Genomic DNA, 25,955 nt, shown 5'->3' with positions numbered 1-25,955 from the left:
AATTACACACCTGCAAACCAGATGGAACATTGTTTGGGGGTATCCATAATACGCCGATAGGGAGAAGTTTTTATTTACACGATGAGTCTGGTGTGTCTTGACCTACGCGGCGGAGGCTCCGCCGAACCCCTGAGCCCCACTCACCGAACCCCTAGGGTTCGATCGAACCCAGGTTAAGAACCACTGATTATTCACAATATACACCATAAGTAACAACAAGAAAAATAAATACATAATAATTAGTGAAGTAAGTTATATTTCATATGGTGAGATAAGTAAGATTATCTTGAAAATGAATGGATGGATGAAATGGATTTAGAATGTTTATCATTGTTCTTCTTATTAAATGAGCTATTGAACTAAATTGGTTTTGTTTTATTGCAGTTTCGTACATTTTGCGTATAAATATAAATTACAATGGAGTTTGAATAAATAAATTTGGCAATTTTGCAACACAGAGTAAAAGCACCGCTTCCCAAAACAGTCCAGAGGTCAACAGCTCTATTGGAACCCAAAAAGAGGAACGGATCAGGGAGCTGAATCTGCAAGTGGACTCCCTACAAAATGTCATCCTGCAGGTCAGTTCCACCCTTGAACTGAGACGGTAAAGCACATACTGTATGTTGCTCTATCATCCTTCAGTTATTGTGCAAACTGTTGACTTGTAGGTGCAGGAGCTTCACCTTGGGCTGGTAGCCTTCTGCTCAGAACTGAAGAACTCGGAAGGAGATGCAAATTTAGAAATGTTTGGCTCAGCTGAGCTGGAGCAGAAACTGGAACTGCTCCACAGACGACTAAGTGACAAGAAGCAAAGTCTTCAGACCCTCCGAGAACACATCAGCAACTCTGCAGCTCACAGAAAGAAGTAACCTTTGTTTTGCTTTTAAATTGTATCCCAATGATATTATGAATATAAATGGTTATTGGTGTAATGGGAAATCATCCCCCCAAAAAATCTCTTTCATGATAATAATGCTTGATTTATATTGCCACTGTCAAAAAGGTACTTATTTAACCGTGTTTGGTCTTGTTGTGTTTTTCCTCTCGCAATTAGCTCAAAAAAATAAATGTTGCTCATTAATGTGACAAAAACACTGGAAATACCACTCCGTATGATGCTGTGCAAACACCATTAGACCACTTCAAACTACAACCACAGCAAGAAATATTTAAATATTGGAAAATGAGTCAATCAAAACTCATTATTATCTTTGCAATGGCAGAGAAAGCCATCAACTAATTGTGTCTTCTGACACTGGCTTTTCTTATCTCCAAATGTCAACACTATTCAGCTGGACGAGATGAGTCACATGACAGAGCACATTTTCACAAATTCAACGATGACAGATGCACTAATGTCCCATGAAAATAGTTGGACCTGGAACTCGAAAACCGATGAGCCGTGTCTTGAAGGTAGACACTACATGCTAAGGTGCAATGAGATTTCGCTTTGTTTGTCTTGCGTCCAGACAGCTAGATGTTCGTCTTTTGGAGAAGATGAAGCTGAACTGCCAGGTGTTTAAGGAAGAAATCTCTATGGTGCATCTCAACCGACAGGTGGCTCACCTTCAAAATGCTCTGCAAGAAAGCTACATTAAGGTACTGATTGTTTTGAGAAACCAAATGGATTGTCATAAAAACAGTCACTGTTATGAGTTTGGTTGATAGCATGAGAAACACACTCAGTTGGTATGTGGGAAGACTGTTTTGTCTGGGTATAAGAATGTCTGGATTGCTAAAAATATACTGGCATTTTTACTAAATTAGATTCAGTTATGCAAAGTTGTGGTGGTTTGTTCGCAGAAAACCTACACAAACCTTTGAGAAGGGTTCATACATGTACCAATTTTGGGTGGATAAAGGAATGTATTTTTTTTTACATTTGAGAGACTGAGATTTTGGCCCCATGTAAATGTTCTCCGGCTCCCAATGTGCAGTAAAGTGATTCTTGCACCAGTTTAGCACCATTCCTGAAACTTCACATACTTTGTGGAGAGCTGGCATTGGGTGGCTAAAACGGACCCGTTTTGGTGAGGATCTGCATAAAGGTGCAAGTATTTTAACAAATGTTTGCAGTCTTTGATAATATGCATTACGAATAACTAGGGATGTCCTGGTTAACCTTTTTAGCTTCAATCAGAATTTGTTGGCGTCAGATCAAGTGCCCAGCTTATACTTTGACTATAGATGATATAATTGGAATTGTTTTACAGCAAGTAACGAAAGTAAACACAAAAACACATTTTTATAAAGCTTATATAAGTGCGTCTGCCTCACAATACGAAGGTCCTGAGTAGTCTTGGGTTCAATCCCGGGCTCGGGATCTTTCTGTGTGTAGTTTGCATGTTCTCCCCGTGACTGCGTGAGTTCCCTCCGGGTACTCCGGCTTCCTCCCACCTCCAAAGACATGCACCTGGGGATAGGTTGATTGGCAACACTAAATTGGCCCTAGTGTGTGAATGTTGTCTGTCTATCTGTGTTGGCCCTGCGATGAGGTGGCGACTTGTCCAGGGTGTACCCTGCCTTCCGCCCAATTGTAGCTGAGATAGGCTCCAGCGCCCCCCGCGACCCCAAAGGGAATAAGCGGTAGAAAATGGATGGATGAATGGATCTTATTAGATTTAAAATTTGCTAGTATTGTTGAAAAAATCGGATGATGTATTGAATGTGTGGTATTGAATGTTACATTCAATGTTTTTTTTAAACAAAAAGTGGCTACTGCACAATAACTAAACAAAAGCAAAAACTACTATTGGCTCTCATTGAAATCATTTGGGTTTTGCCCTCAAAGCCTTCATGTGTCCATAGACTTACTCCATGAGTTTGTAAAGGCCAACAAAATAGACCCAAAAATGTTTCTGTACTAATGAGAAAACAGTATTACATTATAACATTATCACTTTAGTACCATTTACATACTGATACTAAACTAGATATCAGTAGTATCAACATCTGGATTAATCCTCTCTACTTTACTGCACATTCAAGCTTTAGCAGTTCGCTTCTTGTGTTGTCCTGCCCAGTTTGTGCGTGTAGTATGCTTAGCCATTCATTTTCCTCTAGTCCTCTAGTGATGAAGCTACTTGGAAGAAACTTTTTTTTTGTTTTCTTGGCCAGGGTAGTGAGGATTAGTATTTTTGAAGCTGTGGATAGACAACACGTTCGTTGGAGATTGCTCTCAAATTCGAGCCGGTGTTCTGGCAAGACACACACCCTCCTGGAATTCATGTAACTCATGCATGTGTGTAACAATGAATATAAAAATGTAATTGTGTCTCTCTGACACCAACACAGCTGTAGTAAAGATCGTCTGGGCTCGGCAACTCATCGGCCTATCTCTGATCATTTAAAAAAGGCAAATCAATCAATCAATCACAGTTTATTTACAGTCGCGATCAAACGTTTACATACACTTGTAAAGAACATAATGTCATGGCTGTCTTGAGTTTCCAATAATTTCTACACTCTTATTTCTTTGTTATACAGTGTTTGGAGCACATACTTGCTGGTCACAAAAAACATTCATGATATTTGGTTCTTTTATGAATTTATTATGGGTCTACTGAAAATGTGACCAAATCTGCTGGGTTAAAAGTATACATACAGAAATGATTGATTGATTGAGACTTTTATTAGTAGGTTGCACAGAGAAGTACATATTCCGTACAATTGACCACTAAATGGTAACACCTGAATAAGTTTTTCAACTTGTTTAAGTCGGGGTCTACTTAAATTGATTCATGATACAGATATATACTATGTTAATATTTGGTTACATGTTCCTTGGCAAGTTTCACTGCAATACAGTGCTTTTGGTAGCCATCCACAAGCTTCTGGTTGCATTTTTGACTACTCCTCTTGACAAAATTGGTGCAATTCAGCTAAATGTGTTGGTTTCCTGACATGGACTTGTTTCTTCAGCATTGTCCACACGTTTAAGTCAGGACTTTGGGAAGGCCATTCTAAAACCTTCATTGTAACCTGATTTAGCCATTCCTTTACCACTTTTGACGTGTGTTTGGGGTCAGTGTTCAGTTGGAACACCCAACTGCGCCCAAGACCCAACCTCCGGGCTGATGATTTTAGGTTGTCCTGAAGAATTTGGAGGTAATCCTCCTTTTTCATTGTCCCATTTAAAGCACCAGTTCAATTGGCAGCAAAACAGGCCCAGAGCATAATACTACCACCACCATGCTTGACGGTGGGCAGTTGTGTTCCTGGGATTAAAGGCTTCACCTTTTCTCCTCCAAACATATTGCTGGGTATTGTGGCCAAACAGCTCAATTTTTGTTTCATCTGACATCACATGGACAAAGATAAGACCTTCTAGAGCAGGGGTCGGCAACCCAAAATGTTGAAAGAGCCATATTGGACCAAAAATAGAAAAAACAAATCCGTCTGGAGCCGCAAAAAATTAAAAGCCTTTTTACATAGAGATAGTGTGTCATGAGATATAAATTGAATTAAGAGGACTTAAAGGAAACTAAATGACCTCAAATATAGCTACAAATGAGGAATAATGATGCAATATGTACATACAGCAAGCCTAAATAGCATGTTAGCATCGATTAGCTTGCAGTCATGTAGTGACCAAATATGTCTGATTAGTACGCCACACAAGTCAATAACATCAACAAAACTCACCTTTGTGCATTCATGCACAACATTAAAAGTTTGGTGGACAAAATGAGACAGAAAAAGAAGTGGCATAAAACACGTCCCCGAAAGTCGGAGAAAGTTGTACATGTAAACAAACTACGGTGAGTTCAAGGACCGCCAAAATTAGTAGGACAAAACGTCGCTCGCCAAATACTCGAATCAGTGAAGCATGTTTAATATAAACAGTGTGATTTATAACAATTAGGGAGGTTTGCGTCATGTTTGTCCTCCAACAGAAACCATATTAAAACAAAAAATATATTTTTTTCCCCTCATCTTGTACACCGCCTTCCGCCCGATTGTAGCTGAGATAGGCTCCAGCGCCCCCGCGACCGCAAAGGGAATAAGCGGTAGAAAATGGATGGATGGATGGATCTTTTTCCATTTTTCATACATTTTTGAAAAAGCTCCAGAGATCCACCAAGGGCGGCGCTAAAGAGCCGCATGCGGCTCTAGAGCCGCAGGTTGCCGACCCCTGTTCTAGAGGAAAGTTCTGTGGGCGACCGGTGCGTCGAGTGGATCTAGTTAATAGTGTATCATCCCCGATATATCATCCCCGACCTGATCCCATGATCGGAATCAGGACATCTCTAAAAATAACACTACCTTTGCATACCTGGTATCTTTATCATCCTTCATGAACCAGGAAGTATCCTGTTAACAAAATAACACACCACAAAGTTGTAGTACAATCTAGCTAAACAATGTGAATATCTTGTATTGTCCTTTAGATAACAATAGATCTGAGACATGGATGGTATAAATGACTTCCTGCTGTCAGGGCCTGACCCCGAGGGTCAGTCTTTGGCCCTATTATGTCCATCATCTTTGATCCTGTCCCCACTGTTCTCGTGAGAGACAAAACAATGCTGAAAAATAACTTCCCTCCACTGTTGTGTAAAGCTGCGCACCTTTTTTAGAGAAAGGGCACACTAGGCTGGATGGGCGCGCACTCCTTCTGAGAAAATAGTATTTTAGCACTGACACCCGAGAGTCTGTGACCATACCAACAATGGAATGTGCGCGACAAAAGACACTGGGAGAGTGCAATGGAGAAATGGGCCAGGATGTGTAAAACTATCTCCATCCATCCCCGGAGGAGCTCACTTCTTTTTTAATGTGAGCCTTTTATCCCGCTGGAGAAGGCCTAACGAGGTGCCATGAAAGGACACACGCCGCTTGGGCTTTGAATGGTGCCCCGTGTCACGTTGCTGCCCCAGGGCCACACTTTTTTAGGTGGCAAGCTTGTGGGAAAAGCAGCAGCGTTAATGTTTATCATATGACCTAATCAGAGTTAACACACAGGTCAGGACTGAGGAGCAGTCTGGGAACTGATGGAGCCACTGCTCTAATAAGGAGCAGACCGCCCTGTATTTGGTCTCGTAGGCCGTCCTGCTTTGCAGACAATAAGGAAATATTTCATCATCGGCCGTCTAATCTCCAAGATCTCTCCCAACTGGCGAGCATCAATAAAGCAGCCGCCGAGAGGGGAGGGAAAGAGAAACAGAGCGAAGAGTGCGAAGGGACACAGGGGAAACACAACAAATAGCGGAAATGACTTTAAACAAGCGTCTTAGCTTGGACAACTTAAAAACTTCAGACATACTTTTGAAGAGGGGGAAACCGAGAGAGCAATAGCTTTGCTTGTCTTGACCTGAAGAATGAACCTGTACATACCTGCGTGCGCATACCCCGTGTTCCCTATTGAAAAAATAACAATCAAATTGTTAGCAAATTTCATATGTCAGAATTAGAGCTCACGAAAACAACAAGTTAACTCATGTCACTAATCACAAAAAAAGTGCATTAATCGTGTATACACACAATTTATTTTGACCTTACATGCAATTTTATCTTAACTGCGGATGGTTACCTGAAAGTGTTAGCTGATATACGGGCAGTGATCATGTCAATGCATACAACACTGATGAGTGAGGAGACTCCAACTGGTGTGCTCAATTCATATTTAACTAAAAGATACACCCTGACTGGACTTTATATACAACTGTTAACAAGTTTTGAGCAAATAAATGACATACATTTCAGTAAAACATTTTAAAGATGTTCCTGGGTGACTTTCTGACATTAAAATTGCATTTGTGTACAAATATAGGGGTCTTTTTTAAAGTTTTGTTAAACATTGCAATTTATCTGAATTAATCCACATTCAAAAGTGTGATTAGTTTGACAGCACCAGTTCTAATACTTTTGACTTACGATGTTCTCTTATCTGCTGACAGTTTTGGTTGTCGCCAACGATCAACAATCAAATTATTTATACTGTGTACTACACTATTTATACAATTTTATACAAAATTATTGCTAGTTGAAGTAAATGCCCCAAAAGTCGAGCAGCGTGGCGCTCAAAATTATTTGGGAAAAAAAGTCAAACAAAACTTGGGAGTTAAAATACAAACACCTACTAGACATAGCACAATGTACAATATTAGTAATACACCTAATAATATGTCAAGCAGATTCTAATGTAAATAGCATGTAGCTAGGAGCATACTTGCTAATGACTGCAAACATAATTTACGACAAAGCAACAACGCAAATAGTATTAATATAATTAATTTTAGTTGTATTGTTACTATGTAAGTTAGGAATGTAAAAATGTTACTCAAAGCATTGTCCGTGGAGTATTTAAATGTTTTGCGATATCTACAGTTTAAGCCAGAAAGAAATGTAAATTATTTCCCGTAGAAAAATGTGGAGAAGTGGTTATCATTGTCTTTTTAGTACAATTACAAGACTAGTTCGGCTCTAAATAAGCATCCTACAATCCACGGAAAGACCTTAATCCGATCGTGTTCGGTTTATGAAAAGTCGGACTAACACACGTAACCTATGTGATTGAAAACCAGATCTTTCGAGTGGGTGTGTACCGCCGGAGGGGAACATTCATATCACGGGATACAACCCGGAAGCAGATACCATTCAATAAAAACATGAACTATTGTAATGAAGAGGTGACAGTTTATTGGCTTCACAAATTCAAATAACAAAACATTTTGAAGTGCATCGATGGGAGAAAAAAAGAAACAGAGATTGATTTAAGACGGTAGCTAAGGAAATGTAGATTGTTTGCTTAATTCGGACTCCCTAACGAAATATGAATGAGATAAAAGAGAATGAAGCAGGTATATTAAAAGCGAATAATAAAGTGTTTACAAACGTCTTCACGCCGCATTTGTACACTCCAAACTGATTAACAATAACTCTGTATTCCACACACCTGGCAAGCTTGTCCAAAACAATAGCAACCTTCATCTGGAACAGTATCAGCTTGGGCATAAACGGTCTTTTCCTTCGAATTTAAAACTCCTTCCATCAATCCACAGAGCATAATGAATGAACTCCAAGACATTCGGAAGTTTTGTTTCCACGATTCTCCGTCTGAAAATTCCTTCGAAACAACTCTCTTCCGCCGGTTTTTGCTTCGGACCTGCATCTGCTCCGATATATTCTTGGTAGTGGTGTCATGTTCGTACCTGTCAAAATAATATAATTTTTTATGTTGTCTGCGATTAAACATCATCATAGCCATTATCAACGTGATATTTGTGCCAATATTACAGCGGACATCATGTACCACAGAGCTAGGCTCTTGACTTGTAAGGAGCCACAAATGCCTGGTGTGACATCATAGGTCAACCGGAAAAGCAATATATTTATCCGCGCTAAAAGGATTATTTTTTCATTTATCCCCATTTTGGGATAAATAAAGTACCGTATTTTCCGGACCATAGGGTGCACCGGATTATAAGGCACACTGCCGATGAATGGTCTATTTTCGATCTTTTTTCGTATATAAGGCGCACCGTAATATAGGAGTCATATTATTATAATTGTTTTCTAATTTGAAAACATTTCCTTGTGGTCTACATAACATGTAATGGTGTTTTTTTGATCAAAATGTTGCATGGATTTTGTTTCACAGATCATCTTCAAGCCGCTCTTTCTGACAGTTGCTTCCTGATGAGTTCCGTTTTGTGGGCGGCCTTATTTACGTGGCTCACCTTCGGCAGTGTCTTCTCCCCGTCATCTTTGTTGTAGCGTGCAAGGACGGGAGTGGAAGAAGTGTCAGAAGATGGAGCTATCTGTTTTAATGACATTCAGACTTTACTTAAATCAATAACTGAGAAGCATCTCCTCATCCGGAAACAACAACGCCGGAAATGTGTCACGTGAAAAACCGTCCGACCGGAACTCTCTAATAACTGAAGTTCCTTGGGTGAATAATATAAACTCACTATAGCGCTTTCATGGCGAGTTTACTGACACATATAAGTAAGAATTTTACACTACTTTATATTAGAAATGGCAACAGCGGAGGATGACCGTCTCATAACAAGAAGATAGAGGGAAAAAAAGAAGCATATCAACTACGGCGCGGACTACGAAGGCGGACACGCGCAATTTTTCAGGATTTTTGCAGATCCCAAAGACACATTAGCAGGTACCACAGAAGGTAAGAAAAGTTGCTTTTGCATAATATTGCGAAACAAAACGCCAGATAGTATGTCTTACCTTATACACACACCATAAAAGTACTCGTATGTTGAAGCACAGTACAATCCATCAAGCGATGCGGCTTCATAGCTTACCAAAGTCGTACTAAAACATGTTGATAGATTTTTGAGCTGTTCTATATTTTCAATGAAACATATACAATGTTGGTGTTGTTTACTTGATTTATATTGTCATCATATTGCAGTCTACACGTATCTCTTATGTTTTGACTGCCATCTACTGGTCACACTTATCATTACACCATGTACCAAATAAAATTGCTTTGAGGTCGGTAAGAAAAAACAGAATTATTCCGTACATAAGGCGCACTGTTGAGGTTTGAGAGAAAAAAAAAGATTTTAAGGGCGCCTTATAGTCCGGAAAATACGGTATGTCCTATCCTATACTATCCTATCCTATCCTACATGACCAATAGTTGCCTTAGAGTGTGCATGGACAAAGAGACTTAGGTGTGAAAATACAAAAAAACGAACTATTTGACAAATCAGACTAATTTAGTGCATGGAAACATAGTCAATGTGTTATTCCTTTTCTGCCCTATGTGAGACTGGCTGAGTTGGTGAACATCATCTCACATCTGTTATCATTTTGTCTGGCCTGTTAGAGATTGATTTGTCATACTGGATCAAACAAAATCCGTTCTCTGCTGATGACAGAGGAACACTATTATATTTTGTTTGCTTAAGTAGAAATGTATTTACCTAATGCTCCCATTCCTCTTCAGTAATTATCTTCTTTAACATTTTAATCTCATCTCATTGCATTTTCAAAATATGCAGCCTCTAGGCTGTCCTGGCTGGGTTAAGTTTAGATGAAATCATGTGGATAAACATGGGGATCATCCTTCCCTCTTTTGGCCTGCTTCCAACAAACTAAGACAAAATGATGCACATTAGCGTGTGCTTTTCAAGGAGCTTCAGATGCATTTCTGTGGATATTTCCTGTCTGGCTCTTTTGTCTGAGGCAAGAGAAGCCTTAGTTCTGACCCCTGATCCGGGCAAGGCGACATCAATTGCTGCAAAATATTCACACGCCTGACGGATGCCAAGAGGCTGGATAAGGGAACTGAGGAATTCAGTGGTCAGACTCACAAGTTTTTTCTGATCCCCACAAGCTACTTGTGGCGTGATCTCCTCAAAAAACTAATCATTCACGTCTTGGTGGTCTGCAGGCTTTTGACGCACACATGCTCTTATCTTCCGGGCAACTCGCCAAAGTGGTATCTGTAATTATTTGCTTGCTAGAAAATATGGTTACGTATCACTTCGAGGTAATGACTTTTCATAGACATAAGCCGCAACTTCTCAATGATGTTTACATGTGATGATGCGATGAAATCTGCATTTAAAGCATGTGCACAGATTGGAATAACTGTCTTGTTTAGGCACTTAGTTTTTGACCATATGGATCCAATTGTCAGGTTAAGGACACACTTGCATGCTTTATGTAAATAATACAAGCATCTGTCTATGATGCAAATTATTGTCACAGTCAGGTTTATTTATTATGGTTGTAGTTTGAAGTGGTGCCGAACTACACAATATCGCACATAGTTGTTTTTGAAGAATCCCATTTAGGTGAAGAATGACTCATAATCCTCACGAAGAAAAGGGGTGGGGGGACCAAGCGTCTTTTTGTGTCGTCCTTGCCAGTTTCGGGTAGTAAATGGGACGGGAATTGGAGTACAGGACACTGATCGCTGACTTTGTGGAGTGGTCTCAGGCGAACCATCTGGTCCTTAATGTGGACAAGACCAAGGAGCTGTTCATCGACTTCAGGAAGAGAGTGACCTCGGTGGAGCCCATCAAGATCCAGGGCCGGGAGGTGGCACTAGTGGAGCAGTATAAGTACCTGGGAGTCCACTTGAACAGCAGACTGGACTGGAAGGACAACTGCAAAGCTGTTTACAAGAAGGGCATGAGCAGACTCTTTTTCCTGAAGAAGCTTAGGTCCTTTAATGTGTGCAGCAAGCTGTTGGAGATATTTTATCAGTCTGTTGTGGCCAGTGCCCTGTACTTTGCAGTGGTTTGTTGGTGGAGCAGCACCAACAAAATGGACTCAAACCGGATTGATAAACTGATCCAGAAAGCCGGTCAAACTATTGGCACGCAGTTGGAGGTGTTTGTGTCAGTGAGGGACAGGAGGACACTGGAACTGCTGGCCATCATGGACAATCCTGCCCACCCACTCCACCTGACAATTAAGGGACAGCGGAGCTCATACTCCAACAGGCTCCTTCAGCCTCTTTCCCGCACTGTGCGATTCAAGAACTCCTTCATTCCACACTCCATCCAGCTGTATAATCATTCGCCATACAGCAATAGATGACATCTGCCTATTACCTGACACCTGACATGTTAGCTACTTCTCTTTGTTTGTTATGTTTATAATGTCTATTTTCTATTTCCTGCTGGATCTACTCTCTATTTTATGCTGCTGCTGTCACATATACTGTATGTACTGTTATATTGTACATGTGTTGTATATATTGTATATTGCAGTGGTTCTCAAATGGGGGTATGCGTACCCCTGGGGGTACTTGAAGGTATGCCAAGGGGTACGTGAGATTTTTTTTAAATGTCTGTCAAAAAGAACTGTGAAAAGAAATGCAACGATGCAATATTCAGTGTTGACAGCTAGATTTTTTGTGGACATGTTCCATAAATATTGATGTTAAAGATTTCTTTTTTGTGAAGAAATGTTTAGAATTAAGTTCATGAATCCAGATGGATCTCTATTACAATCCCCAAAGAGGGCACTCTAAGTTGATGATTACTTCAATGGTTAGAAATCTTTATTTATAATTGAATCGCTTGTTTATTTTTCAACAAGTTTTTAGATATTTTTATATCTTTTTTTCCAAATAGTTCATGAAAGACCACATCAAATGAGCAATATTTTGCACTGTTATACAATTTAATAAATCAGAAACTGATGACATTATGCTGTATTTCACTTCTTTATCTCCTTTTTCAACCAAAAATGCTTTGCTCTGATTAGGGGGTACTTGAATTAAAACATTTTTCACAGGGGGTACATCACGGAAAAAAGGTTGAGAACCACTGGTATATTGTATGTATTGTATATATGTTATAGACATAATATAATATATCTGTATATATATTATTCTGTACACATATTATGTATATATTCGTATATATGTTATATTTTTTATCGCTATATTAGTCTATTTATACCTGCATTGTCCTTTCCATCCTTACACTTTCCATCATTGTAACTGAGCTACTGTGTTGAACAATTTCCCTTGTGGATCATTAAAGTTTGTCTAAGTCTAAATGGCTGTCAAAGTGTCGCAACTTGTCGGATTATATCCTCAGCCATCTACTTTTCAGGCGAGAGGCATGATTTATGATCTACAACAGTGGTCCCCAACCTTTTTGTAGCTGCGGACTGGTCAACGCTTGAAAATTTGTCCCACGGACCGGTGGGGGGTATGGTATTTTTTTAAATTAAAAAAAAAAACATTTTTCGTCATAATGAAATACAATCATGTGTGCTTACGGACTGTATCCCTGCAGACTGTATTGATCTATATTGATATGTAATGTAGGAACCAGAAATATTAATATCAGAAAGAAACTGTCAGGCGTGTCCCTGACAGTTTGGCTATGTTTTAGTTTTTCCTCTGCGTTTGTCTTTTGTTTCCTGTCTTTAGTTCCTGTCAGCACTCTTATTTTGGTTATTTCCTGATTGTCTCCCTGAGTGCTTTTTCCCCTCAGCTGTGGCTGATTGGCACCGGGCTACACCTGGTGGCAATCAGCAAGCTGCTATTTGAACCTGCCTTCCCATCCAGTCTGTGCTGGATTATTGTCATTTATACTTGTCGATGTCAGTGTAGCTGGATGCGGTAGCGGTAAGCTATATTCTCTAGCTGTTTGTAGCTTGCTGTCTTTGTGTTCCTCGTCTTCCAGTTCCTGTTTCCCTGGCATCCTGTTTCCTGTTCCTAGTTCCTGGTTTATGTTTTTTCTTTATATTTTTGGACATTAAACAATGTTTTCCCGCTCAATGCCTATCGTCATCTCTGCATCTTGGGGTTCGTCACCAACAAAACCTGACAGAAACAACCCTTTTGTGCGAACGAGTGTGAATGGGGGAGGGAGGTTTTTTGGGTTGGTGCACTAATTGTAAGTGTATCTTGTGTTTTTTATGTTGATTTAATTAAAAAAAAAAAAAAAAAAGTTTAGTTTTTTTGTTTTGTTTTTTAATTTCTTGTGCCGCCTGGTACCAATCGATCCACGGACCGGTCCCGGGCCGCGACCCGGTGGTTGGGGACCACTGATATACAAGGAGCAAAGAAGAAAGGAAGCAGCAGATCACTCGATGATGTAAACATAGGGTTGTAAACACGGCGCCGCCATAAATGTCTGCGTTAGCGCTTATAATAACAATATCACTGTCATGATCCACTGCCCGGATCATATTTGTTTAGTTTTCGATGCCCTCACTTGCTGTTTTGAGCACCCTTGGGTTTGTGTTTGGTTGCTATGGGTGCAGACTGGTTTCACCTGCCTCTGATTAGTGTTCGGCACGCTCACCTGCTGTCGGGCACTAATCAGAGAGATACTTATTCACGTTGTGCGCCACACTCAGTCTGGTTTCCTTGTTTGCTGTAAGCAACAGTTACGTTGGAAGATTTCTTGTTTCCTTGCTCAAGATTCCTGTGCTAAGTTTTTCCCTTAGCCCCACCGTGCGATCGGCACGCGACTCTTTTGTTTGTTTCCTGTATTTTTGTATGTTTTATGAGAATAAATCATTGTCCTACCTGCATGTCGCCTCCGGAGTTTTCGTCTGCATCCTGGGAGAACGACCCACGCAGTAATATGTGACCCATCCGTAACAATCACCAATACTTTTAAAGGGGAACATTATCACAATTTCAGAGTTGTTAAAACCATTAAAAATCAGTTCCCAGTGGCTTATTATATTTTTCGAAGTTTTTTTCAAAATTTTACCCATCACGCAATATCCCTAAAAAAAGCTTCAAAGTGCCTGATTTTAACCACCCGTCCATTTTCCTGTGACGTCACATAGTGAAGCCAACACAAACAAACATGGCGGAAAGAACAGCAAGCTATAGCGACATTAGCTCGGATTCAGACTCGGATTCAGCGGCTTAAACGATTCAACAGATTACGAATGTATTGAAACGGATGGTTGTAGTGTGGAGGCAGGTAGCGAAAACGAAATTGAAGAAGAAACTGAAGCTATTGAGCCATATCGGTTTGAACCCGACGAAAACGACACGACAGCCAGCGACACAGGAGAAAGCGAGGACGAATTTGGCGATCGCCTTCTAACCAACGATTGGTATGTGTTAGTTTGGCATTAAAGGAAACTAACAACTATGAACTAGGTTTACAGCATATGAAATACATTTGGCAACAACATGCACTTTAATAGTGCAGACAGCCCAATTTTCATCAATTAATATATTCTGTAGACATACCCTCATGTCAGCAGGCCAGGGAAGCTAGGGTCGATATTCTTCTCTTGATCATCTTCGGGACGGTGTGAGCCAAGACATCCAGGGGGGTTTAGCTCGCTCGTCTGCGGGAACAAACTGCCGCCATTGCTTGCCGTGCTACCGAGGTCCTTTGTCCCTGAATTGCTCACACACTCCGGCAGATTCAAATGGGGGTCTGGCGGAAGATTTCTTTGACTTTATCGTTGGAAATGCATCTGCTTTGAGTGTCGCAGGATATCCACACATTCTTGCCATCTCTGTCGTAGCATAGCTTTCGTCGGTAAAGTGTGCGGAACAAACGTCCAATTTCTTGCCACTTTCGCATCTTTGGGCCACTGGTGCAACTTCAATCCGTCCCTGTTCGTGTTGTTACACCCTCCGACAACACACCGACGAGGCATGATGTCTCCAACGTACGGAAAACAGTCGAAAAAACGGAAAATAACAGAGCTGATTTGACTCGGTGTTTGAGAAAATGGCGGATTGCTTCCCGATGCGACGTCACGTTGTGACGTCATCGCTCCGAGAGCGAATATTAGAAAGGCGTTTAATTCGCCAAAATTCACCCATTTAGAGTTCGGAAATCGGTTAAAAAAATATATGGTCTTTTTTCTGCAACATCAATGTATATATTGACACTTACATAGGTCTGGTGATAATGTTCCCCTTTAATATTGAAGTCACGAAATGTAAATGGAGTATTGTTGGCGCTTTTTATTGGTTATTTATTGGATTCTATGGGCGAAATAGTGGAGCTCCCATTGGTTCCGCTGTAAGCTGACTTTTATTTACGTTTATTTGATATTTATAATGCATTAAAAAAAATCCATCCATCATCATATCTTTCATAATGATTGTGAACGATTGGCAACATTCCAAAAAAAGCGAAGTTCCCCTTTAACTAAAATATTAAGAGCACCTCTCAGTATAATGAAATGCAGTCCCACAACACTGCAAATTAAAACTCTAATAATAAACACGCTGGTTAATTATATTATGAAAAGTCACCATTCATTCATTTTGTACAGATCTTGTCATATTTGTCATTTCGTGTGTTCACAATGTAAACTCAGTCTTTTTTTTTCTCTATATAGGAGAAAGACCAGAGAAAGAACGTGACCATCGGTAACCTAAGCCAGCTAGTGTCTCCGCAGTCTCCTGCCATGCTACTTTTGGTGCAGGAGAGCCGTGGACCTGACGGCTACTATGGCTTCACGTGCCGGTACGCTGAAGGCAGTGGCTTGGTGGTGGTCAGTGTGGACAGCTCGCAACTGTGTGTGGATGACAGGTAGGGACCTATGACCAGTGATGGGCAAGCTACTTGCAAAATGTAGTAAGCTAAGCTACAAGTTACTCTCGATTAAATGTAGCTATCGTATTTTTCGGAGTATAAATCGCACCGGAGTATAAGTCGCACCAGCCGAAAATGCATAATAAAGAAGGAAAAAAACATATATAAGTCGCACTGGAGTATAAGTCGCATTTTTTGGGGAAATTTATTTGACAAAACCCAACACCAAGAATAGACATTTGAAAGGCAATTTAAAATAAATCAAGAATAGTGAACAACAGGCTGAATAAGTATACATTATATGACGCATAAATAACCAACTGAGAACGTGCCTGGTATGTTAACGTAACATATTATGGTAAGAGTCATTCAAATAACTATAACATATAGAACATGCTATATGTTTACCAAACAATCTGTCACTCCTAATCTCTAAATCCCATGAAATCTTATACGTCTAGTCTCTTACGTGAATGAGCTAAATAATATTATTTGATATTTTACAGTAATGTGTTAATAATTTCACACATAAGTCGCTCCTGAGTATAAGTCGCACCCCCGGCCACACTATGAAAAAAACTGCGACTTATAGTCCGAAAAATACGGTAAGCTCCAGGGGAAGCTATTCCCAGGGAAGACTACAAACTACACGGCAAAAGTAGCTTGTGACATCAAAACTAGATTTAATGGCATTTCTATCTATGTGCCCACATGTATAATATCAATATTAATGTAATTGAGAGTGTACACATGGATCCAATAAGGGTCCATTACTATTAACTATCTGTCATTTAGCTGGGGACACTCTACAACTACCTCTAAGGGTCACTGCACCCCAATGTATGTATTTATTTAGTTTGCCTTTTCTTTGACCCACCCCTATAATGTTATTCATTCTCTCTACCTACAGTAAAACAACAGCATCTATCTAAATCTTGACAAACAAACTTGTGGGTTTGGGAATAGTTGGTAATAGTTATGTGCAGTAAAAATGTTCATGAACTCAACTCACCTTAATGTGTGTTCCTAAATTTGGGTTGGATGTCTTAGATGACGAGAGCAGTTATGATTTTGGTTTGCAACTCAAACAACTAAAAACTAAGGTTTGGGGCATTGTTTTCTCTAAACGCACTTTTGTATAAATATGGCTAAAGACACGCATTATTGTGGGTTTCCTGGACGTTGTTTTCATCACTAAAGAAAATATATAATCTGCAGCAGAGAATCCCTCTGCCATTCTCAAGTATGTTTATTTTTTGAGCCGTCAGCTTGAAGCGTCCCTTTGTCTCTGACACCCTCATCGTCATGTGCTTGATTGTTAAGATTTTGCTTACTAGTTTCCATGACCTGCTTTATTTTGCCTCTGATTGGCCAGTCTATAAAGTTTTGCCCTAACCTTAGCCAATTGTGACTCATCATATAAACACCAACCAATCATCATGGATTTTCTCCGTATGTATGGATGTTCTCATTCATCCAGTTCATTGTATTTGCTCTGTATTTTTGGGTGGGGCCTGGATTTGCTGTCTATTTTCTCTGCTTGTAGCTTTGATGTAAGCTACTTAGCTACATGGGTCTAAAAGTACGTTTAGCCTTTACACTCAGAGTACAGGTGTTACTAAATGAAAAAAAATAGTAGCACAGAACAAAAAAGGAGCAATATGAAATGTCCTAAATAACACAGTTGTACTATTAACATTTAAACAACGTACACAGTAACACACGTGCACTCATACAAAACACAAAACCAGTGAAGTTGATACATTGGTAAATCGTAAATAAAAACAGAATACAATGATTTGAAAATCATTGCAGATTTGATACGGTATACGGTGTATAAATTATTCAATTATATTGTTAACATTTGTTAATGGACATTTTATTTTTTACACCACAAAAGACCAAACGCATTCCTTCCTGCGCTATGTTTTGAGCAAATCAAAGACTTGCAGTTCAGTAAAACATTTAAAAAATGTTCCTGTATGACATTCTGATTACCAAATTGCATTTCTACCCAAATATTGGGGTATTTTCTTCATGCAAGTAAATAATAACCTGTGATTAATCATGATTATAGCAGTTCAAGAATGTGATTAAACTGATGAAAAACAATTTATAACTTGACAGCCCTAGTTTAAATACACAGAAACTTTTAGTACAGCGATTCTCAAACCTGTAGTAGAAGTACCACTAGTGGTATGTGTGCTCCATCTAGTGGTACGGTACATAATCACTTGATTAAAGTACAGTGTTTTATTTTACTATTTTCAAACACAGTGTTACTGTTTAAACTATGTGTAAGGTTACAATGGCCAAAAATATAAAATATACATGATAAATAAAACCTCTGCCTTATTTTTAATGAATACTTAGGCCTACTGTGCTACTGTATTTGATGTAGGTCCTTGTTGTAGTACTTGGAGAGTCAAGTTTTTTTTCTGAGGTGGTGCTTTAGTCGATCGGGCTCTAATTCATTGTTAAAGGTAATACATACAGTTGTGTATCATTAGTTTTCTCTCCAGCTTGTCTGCTTCCAATTAAAGCACCCTCCTCTTTGGGGTTTCAGTAAATACATGCTATAATTAGAGCATTCACAGTACGTAAGTAATGCTGGACGTTGTGGTGATAGAGTAAATTTGCATAAACTTTGTTGGAAACGTTGTTCGGGTAAGCGTACGGCCCACCATTTCTGTTTTTGTGCTGACATGCTGAACATTTAACACAAATGCTTTGGTAAAAACGACAGCTTTTAACATTTTAAAAGAAGCAAAAATGGTGTCATTTGGAAAAAAAAAAAAGGTTCTACTGTGAACAGCAAAATGAATTCTCATGTCCGAGATGTCATCGTGACAGTGCAGAGACAGAGCCACAGATGCTGCACATGCTTTGATTGCAGCATCTTAGCCAAAATACATTTCCCAGGGTAACAAAAACTAATAGGGGAATCTGTGGAGTGATTCATGCTCTGAATTGTTTTTCATATTGCTTTTCTTTTAACTGCCTGTATCAACAATGTCTTCCGTAGGCTTGTGGAAGTGAACGGGGCACCAGTGGTCAACTCTACAGAAGAAGAACTGAGTGACCTTCTGCTCCAGCTACCTAGGGCCCAGATTATTGTGCTCCGTCAGCCGACTCCCACCCTCACCTCCCATCAACCCCCTCTGATCCTGCAGCACATGGTTAACCCTAATCCCCAGCAAACAGAGAGAGATGTGATCACCATGGAAACCCCATCACTGCGCAGGGTAATGGCTATCTGATGAAAAGGAGCATGATGGATGAGCACAAACAGAGGGAGTAAAAAAGAGAAAGCATATAAAGATAGTGTGTATATACGAGCATTTTGTTTTCTACACCGCCACAAATTGAATTGAATTGAATTGAAGTATTTATTTCAAACCTGCACAGTACTACAACACACATTTTTATTTTATTTTTTTACATTTTGGCGCCCAATTGTAGCTGAGATAGGCTCCAGCGCCCCCCGCGACCCCAAAGGGAATAAGCGGTAGAAAATGGATGGATGGATGGCAGAGACGTTTATGCAAGGCTTGAAAAGGGGTTGGATGAAGCAGATCAGTGACGTGCGGTGAGGTTGATGGCTGGTGAGGCACTGACTTCATCACAGTCAGATTTACAAACATATGAACCCTAAAGAGTATCTTATTCACCATTTGATTGGCAGCAGTTAACGGGTTATGTTTAAAAGCTCATACCAGCATTCTTCCCTGCTTGGCACTCAGCATCAAGGGTTGGAATTGGGGGTTAAATGACCAAAAATTATTCCCGGGCGCGGCGCCGCTGCTGCCCACTGCTCCCCTCACATCCCAGGGGGTGATCAAGGGGATGGGTCAAATGCAGAGGACACATTTCACCACACCTAGTGTGTGTGTGACAATCATTGGTACTTTAACTTAACTTTAACTTTACACATACAAACTGTAGCACACAAAAAACACATTTAATTAAAAAAACGTTATTATGGTCTTACCTTTACTTATAAGTGCGGGAACAGTGGTGTTCGTGTTGGAGGAGTTGTGAATGAATTAAATATGAAATCCATGCTGCAGTCTGCAAGTGTACCTAATGTTGTGTCCCTGCAGTCGTTCACAGCTCCTCCGGCGCGAGCATTGTTGTTTTTGCACTTTTTGGCTTCTTGTTAAGTGACTTTTTTTGGGTGGATTCGGTCTTGCACGTGAAGGGTTTGGGTGTGAGCTTTGGTTGGTGTGGCGCTCCCGTCGGGGGGTGCAGTCTGCGCGGGGGTGCATTAACCGGCACCAGGAGGCGGGGTTACTGCGAGCCTCACACAGTGCGTCTTCGCAGCAGTTTTATGATTGCTCAGCACAAGAAATACGTTACACACATACAGTTGTTGACAAAATACTCTGTACATTATATACCTCAGCTAACTAAACAATGGAAATGTATAATATAATTCATATAGCAATACGGTCTCACTGCACAGCAGCCCAGCAGTTAGCCGAGTCATTGCGCAATCCATGTTGAGGCACAACTGAGTGACGTGCCTCAACTGGCTGCTGATCACCGCACCGTCTCTTCTCAGTATTTGAACGGCAAATGTGAAAATTCAGCGATTTTGAATAGAAATAATCTAGAACTGGTGAAGTTAAATGGAAAATAACTTTATAGTATAATCACTGGATACATATAACAATTTAATTAATTTGTTTTCCTTTTACATTTTTTTTCTTTCCATGATGGCAGGTGAGGCACCTGCCTCTAGTGACCGCACGTCACTGAAGCAGATGCTTATAATATCCCAACCCCTATCACTCATTCCACATTTAACAGACACAATATAATACAAGAACAATACTATACAAACAAAAACAAGAAAAGCTCCTGAAAACTAACAATACAATAGTACCACTGTTACTATGAGACAATTTGGACCGCCAATAGTTTTTCCGCATAAACAAGTTATAGCCTACCTTGTCTGCCAGAGAATAAGGAAAGCGAGCAGGAAGAATAAGTGTTGACTTTGTTGCTATATTTAGCAAGTAATCAGATCGCTATAGATACTCTTTTTCAAAATAGTGTCGAACAAATGAACTAGTGAAGAGTCTTTAGGCGACCCTAGCAAGAAAGCACTCAGTTTTAACTGTGGCATTAAAACAACAAAAAGAAACAACAGAAGACAGTTCATTTGTAGCTCTAAATATGGGTTTTGCTTTTCAATGTTTTTTACTATGTGATCTTTGACCCCATCGCAGTTAGCGCCACCGTCTCTCACAGTAGTTTTTTTGATGTGCTGTCCCATACTATGGCCTTGTTTACACTGCAAACCAAATTAGGGTGCTTAAAATCTGATCTTTTCGCATCAGATTCAGGCCATATCAGAAGGTAGTCTATATCCGATTGGAATCTGATCAATTCAAATGTGACTTCGGTCTAAAGGCAACGACCTCTATGTGACTTTGGTCAAATTGTGTCATTCGTGTGCCCGGGCAAAGAAACAGCCCGCCAGTGGAAGTGGATACATTAGCACCACATCCGGTTTCAGTGAGCAAAGTCTATTTTCGACGCCGAATTTTCGTTGCATCACTCGTGAATAGTGTGCAAATAATAGGCTATGTGTAATATATGAATACCGTATTTTTCGGACTATAAGTCGCAGTTTTTTTCATAGTTTGGCCGGGGGTGCGACTTATACTCAGGAGCGACTTATGTGTGAAATTATTAACACATTACCGTAAAATATCAAATACTATTATTTAGCTCATTCACGTAAGAGACTAGACGTATAAGATTTCATGGGATTTAGCGATTAGGAGTGACAGATTGTTTGGTAAACGTATAACATGTTCTATATGTTATAGTTATTTGAATGACTCTCACCATAATATGTTACGTTAACATCCCAGGCATGTTCTCAGTTGGTTATTTATGCGTCATATAACGTACACTTATTCAGCCTGTTGTTCACTATTCTTTATTTATTTTAGATTGCCTTTCAAATGTCTATTCTTGGTGTTGGGTTTTATCGAATAAATGTCCCCCAAAAATGTGACTTATACTCCAGTGCGACTTATATATGTGTTTCTCCTTCTTTATTATGCATTTTCGGCAGGTGCGACTTATACTACGGTGCGACTTATACTCCAAAAAATACGGTATATATTTTGATTCCGAAGAAAAAGCGTTTGTTGAATGACCGTAATTGACGCTGCCACAACGTGCAAAACACCACAGGTTGGAGCTTTTAATGCAATACAGTCGGATAGGGACTCATGTGGCCCCATTTGCCTCAGTTTACCTGACGCAAATTGGGGGAGCGAACTATCCACAACCTGCTCAGTGGCCGTGTGGTTAGAGTGTCCGCCCCGAGACTGGAAGGTCGTGAGTTCAAACCCCTGCTTGGCACTCAGCATCAAGGGTTGGAATTGGGGGTTAAATCACCAAAATTATTACCAAGCGCGGCCACCGCTGCTGCTCACTGCTCCCCTCACCTCCCAGGGGGTGAACATGGGGATGGGTCAAATGCAGAGGATAATTTCACCACACCTAGTGTGTGTGTGACTATCGTTGGGACTTTATCTTTAACTTTAACTTCAGACGGCAGTAAGGTTTTGAATATCTTAAAATGCGTTTTGTGGCAATTCCAACGTTGACCACAGCCGCAGTTGCTATGTCGAGTGGTGCTTTCCATCATTTTCAGCAGACTGCATTGCAAAGTTTTCTCCATGGTGACTAACAGCAATCTCCTCATTTAAATAGGGAAGTGTACGCCACTTTTGCACTTATTATCAATTGTACACACAGTCTTAGGAGATCACCCACAACACGCCCACTAATAGTACCGTATTTTTCGGAGTATAAGTCGCACCTGTCAAAAATGCATAATAAAGAAGGAAAAAAACATATAAAAATCGCACTGGAGCCCGGCCAAACTATTAAAAAAACTGCGACTTATAGTCCGAAAAATACGGTACATGTGATTTTATAATTTGCACACGCTGTTTAGCACTTACTTGGGATCTTCAAAGATGAAGCATATGTCTTCATGTATCATGTATCGGTGACTTTTTCCTCTATAAAGTATTGTAGACTAGCAAACAGTATACCTCAGTGTAATCTCTGGTACGCTTGACATACTCACACCAATTTAAATTCACTATTCCATTCCATTGTTTGTTGTTTTACAAATTTATGACACAAGAGAGAGCTGTGACTAAAGAATAAAGTGATACAAATCCTACGTTTCGCTTGATACGTAACGCGCAGGCTTGTCTAACATCTGTCAGAGGGTTGTCCTGAGGGTGCAACAATGAATGCTTGATGTAGTGCAGGGGAACTCCAGCTTGGAAGTATAACAGCACGTGTAATCTCCTATAGCAACATACAGGCTTGAAAAAGCTTTGCATCCTACATGATCTTTGCAGAACACACACGAACAGCTCTCTCTGAAAGTTGAGTCACGTTTGGCCTTTTGTGTGTTGTAATGCAAACCAGTGGGTTGTGGGAATAAAACCTTGGCCGCAGAAACGCCTCATTTCAGCCTCGTTCTCCCTCGTTAAGAGCCAGCGGATCGTGCAGACTACGCGGTGCAAACAGTACCAGGCTGCCGGGGGGTTCTAATACCACTTTTGCTCATCAGTTGGTCACAGGTCACTCAGCAGTATTTTTAATGATTTGACAATAAAAAATAAATGCGGCCGTCTGTAATCCCAATGGGACGTGCTGGTTGCCAAACAAATTCTCAGGAACCTGGCAAATTGGAGCTACTTTGGCACAGACATGGGAAAATGAAGACTGACGCAGATGACCATTATGTCATACCTCCGGAAGTGTTAGAGTTTGGTGAGAAGTTTCCCAAAACCACAACACGACACAGTGTAAGAAAAAAATGCTTCCCGTCAAACGTAAACGCGGCATGGAGGAGAAAAGCAGAGCAGCACTTGCACACACACACACACACTCGCAGGCCAGTGGAGACGATGTGTCATGGCTGTCTTTATGGGAATAAATTAACACTGGGGTAAATGAGACACAATCCTATAAACACTGCTGCTGGCGAACGAAGAAAGCCAATGGCGACCAACGAGAACCCAGAAAACATGGTCAGGATGTAACGCCCCTGCTACCATCCACTGTCCACTGAGGCGGGGAAAGCGGAGGCTCTGCGAGTCAGGAAGACGACCTTGTACAGTATTAGTCAGAAACATCTGCAGCACATTTACATGAACGTCAACCTCCTCTTATTCAACTGCCAAGGCGCCTCAGGTTGACCCGGGCTGTACCTAACACGTAGTGGCACTGAGCAACCTGTGCTACATCTGGTTCGCCTTAGCAGCCTCAGCAACAACATCCAGCGCACATTGATAAGCTCCGAATGCGCTGAAGCTGCATTTTTTTCTTTTTCCGCCCCTATCAGCCGCAGCTTCTCACTCCTCAGACCCCCATCCCTTAACCCCCTTATTCCGCCCCCTTCCCCCCCACCTTGGACTCCCGCCCCTTGACATTTCGGGGCGCTTTGCATCTGTTTGATGTGGGAAAACGGGGCATTAGCTTTGGTTTCCTGCCCAAATCCCACACAAGCCAATAAAAGGGATACAGGTCTGATGGGAAGCAAGGGAATTCCTGACCACTGAACATTAGACAAACACTCACTCTTAAATTGGAGTCTACGGCGTGTAAGAGTGAGCCGAGTTTCAAACCACCTGACTAACATAACACTCCTAATACCTATGATAATAATAACTGTTTTTATTACAAGGAATTTGACGACATGTCCTTCTACATGGGTTCTAAATGACCCTTGCAGCTCACACTCAAATTTAAATTGTCTCACGTATTCATCGAACCTGTCATAAACCTTTGTGTGTTTTTATATTGAGGTAATGATTTTGTGCCACGGCGGATAACAGACTAATCCCAGGGCTTCTGATTTCATTTTGCCCAGGTGGAAGTGAGGCTTCTAGCCTTCCCTCTGGCAAATCTAGTAGCTGCACTAGCTACTTAAAAATGTCCCTAGAGATATTTGTGTGTAGACCCGCTCCTGGTCAGATGTGCTGTGTTATTTGACCTTTGTCCCTCCAGGATTAGCTTCCAATAAAGTGCACGTCCACAGAAGCTGAGTATATACTGCCATCTACTGGCAGACTCCTGAGAAAGTTTTCAGGGTTTCCCAAGAATGTCTCTTGGATTATGAAGGTATTCTGATAAAAAAAAATCAAATAAAATAAAACATTAAACAATTGCAAGCTGTATCATCCTAATGTATTTAGTTTATCTTGTTCTCGGTACCAAGTTTATTGGTAGGGATATTCCAATTAGGGTTTAATGCTGCCAATACTGATCATCCATGAGTGAGATCAGTTGATAACAATACCAATCACATGTATTAATTCGGAAATGTTCAATTTATTTATGGTGAGTGCTAATAACAGTTTAACAATAACAACATTTTAAGTAGTTTATTATTCTTTTTTATTACATACAATTGTGAGAGAAAAACAAAGCTAATACTACACAATAACTAAAACAACTATTTCAATGAGGTTTTTTTTGTGCCCTCTAAGTCCCTCTGTGTCCAGGGAATTAGTCCCTGAATTTGTAAACATTAACAAAAACAACAACAAAAATTATTTTGAGAAAATAAATATATTGACCTAATCGCTCCAGTATTGAACACACACTGATACTGACAATGCTGACACACCAACAGTTGTTGTTATATTATATTCTCTCTAGACTCTTTGTAATCTACTTCTTCATTTCCTGTTATTAGCTGCTTACATCTACACTTCTGAAACTTTATGAAGCACTTTTTTCTTGGTGTTGTTTAAAACTAGCTTAGCTGTTAGCTTAGCTAGTAGCATGCCTGCTCCTGGCTGGCTCTCGGTGTGTAACATGTTTAGCCTCGTCCTCCAGAGATAAAGGTACTTGATAATGACACTTAAGATACAAAGAAATGCAGTTTATTTGCCGTAGCGGAGGTCATTAATATTAACTTAGGGGAGC

The 25,955-nt window shown here is 40.3% G+C and overlaps 1 protein-coding gene across 1 annotated transcript in view; it reads left to right on the top strand.

Annotated features, from left to right (window-relative positions):
- LOC133617660 (uncharacterized) overlaps positions 1 to 25,136 on the top strand; it is a 53,201-nt gene extending 28,065 nt beyond the window's left edge. Inside the window, exons 12-16 of the mRNA XM_061977817.1 lie at positions 459 to 578; positions 669 to 865; positions 1,470 to 1,599; positions 15,775 to 15,968; positions 18,997 to 25,136. Coding sequence (XP_061833801.1) covers positions 459 to 578; positions 669 to 865; positions 1,470 to 1,599; positions 15,775 to 15,968; positions 18,997 to 19,231 — 876 coding nt within the window. The 3' untranslated portion in view covers positions 19,232 to 25,136. The remainder of the gene's footprint in view (positions 1 to 458; positions 579 to 668; positions 866 to 1,469; positions 1,600 to 15,774; positions 15,969 to 18,996) is intronic.
- The last annotated feature ends 819 nt before the right edge of the window (positions 25,137 to 25,955 follow it).

Source organism: Nerophis lumbriciformis, linkage group LG02 (genome assembly GCF_033978685.3).
Source record: "Nerophis lumbriciformis linkage group LG02, RoL_Nlum_v2.1, whole genome shotgun sequence".
NCBI lineage: Eukaryota > Metazoa > Chordata > Actinopteri > Syngnathiformes > Syngnathidae > Nerophis > Nerophis lumbriciformis.
Note: the sequence above shows the minus strand (reverse complement) of the source record. Positions and strands in the feature narration are given on the sequence as shown.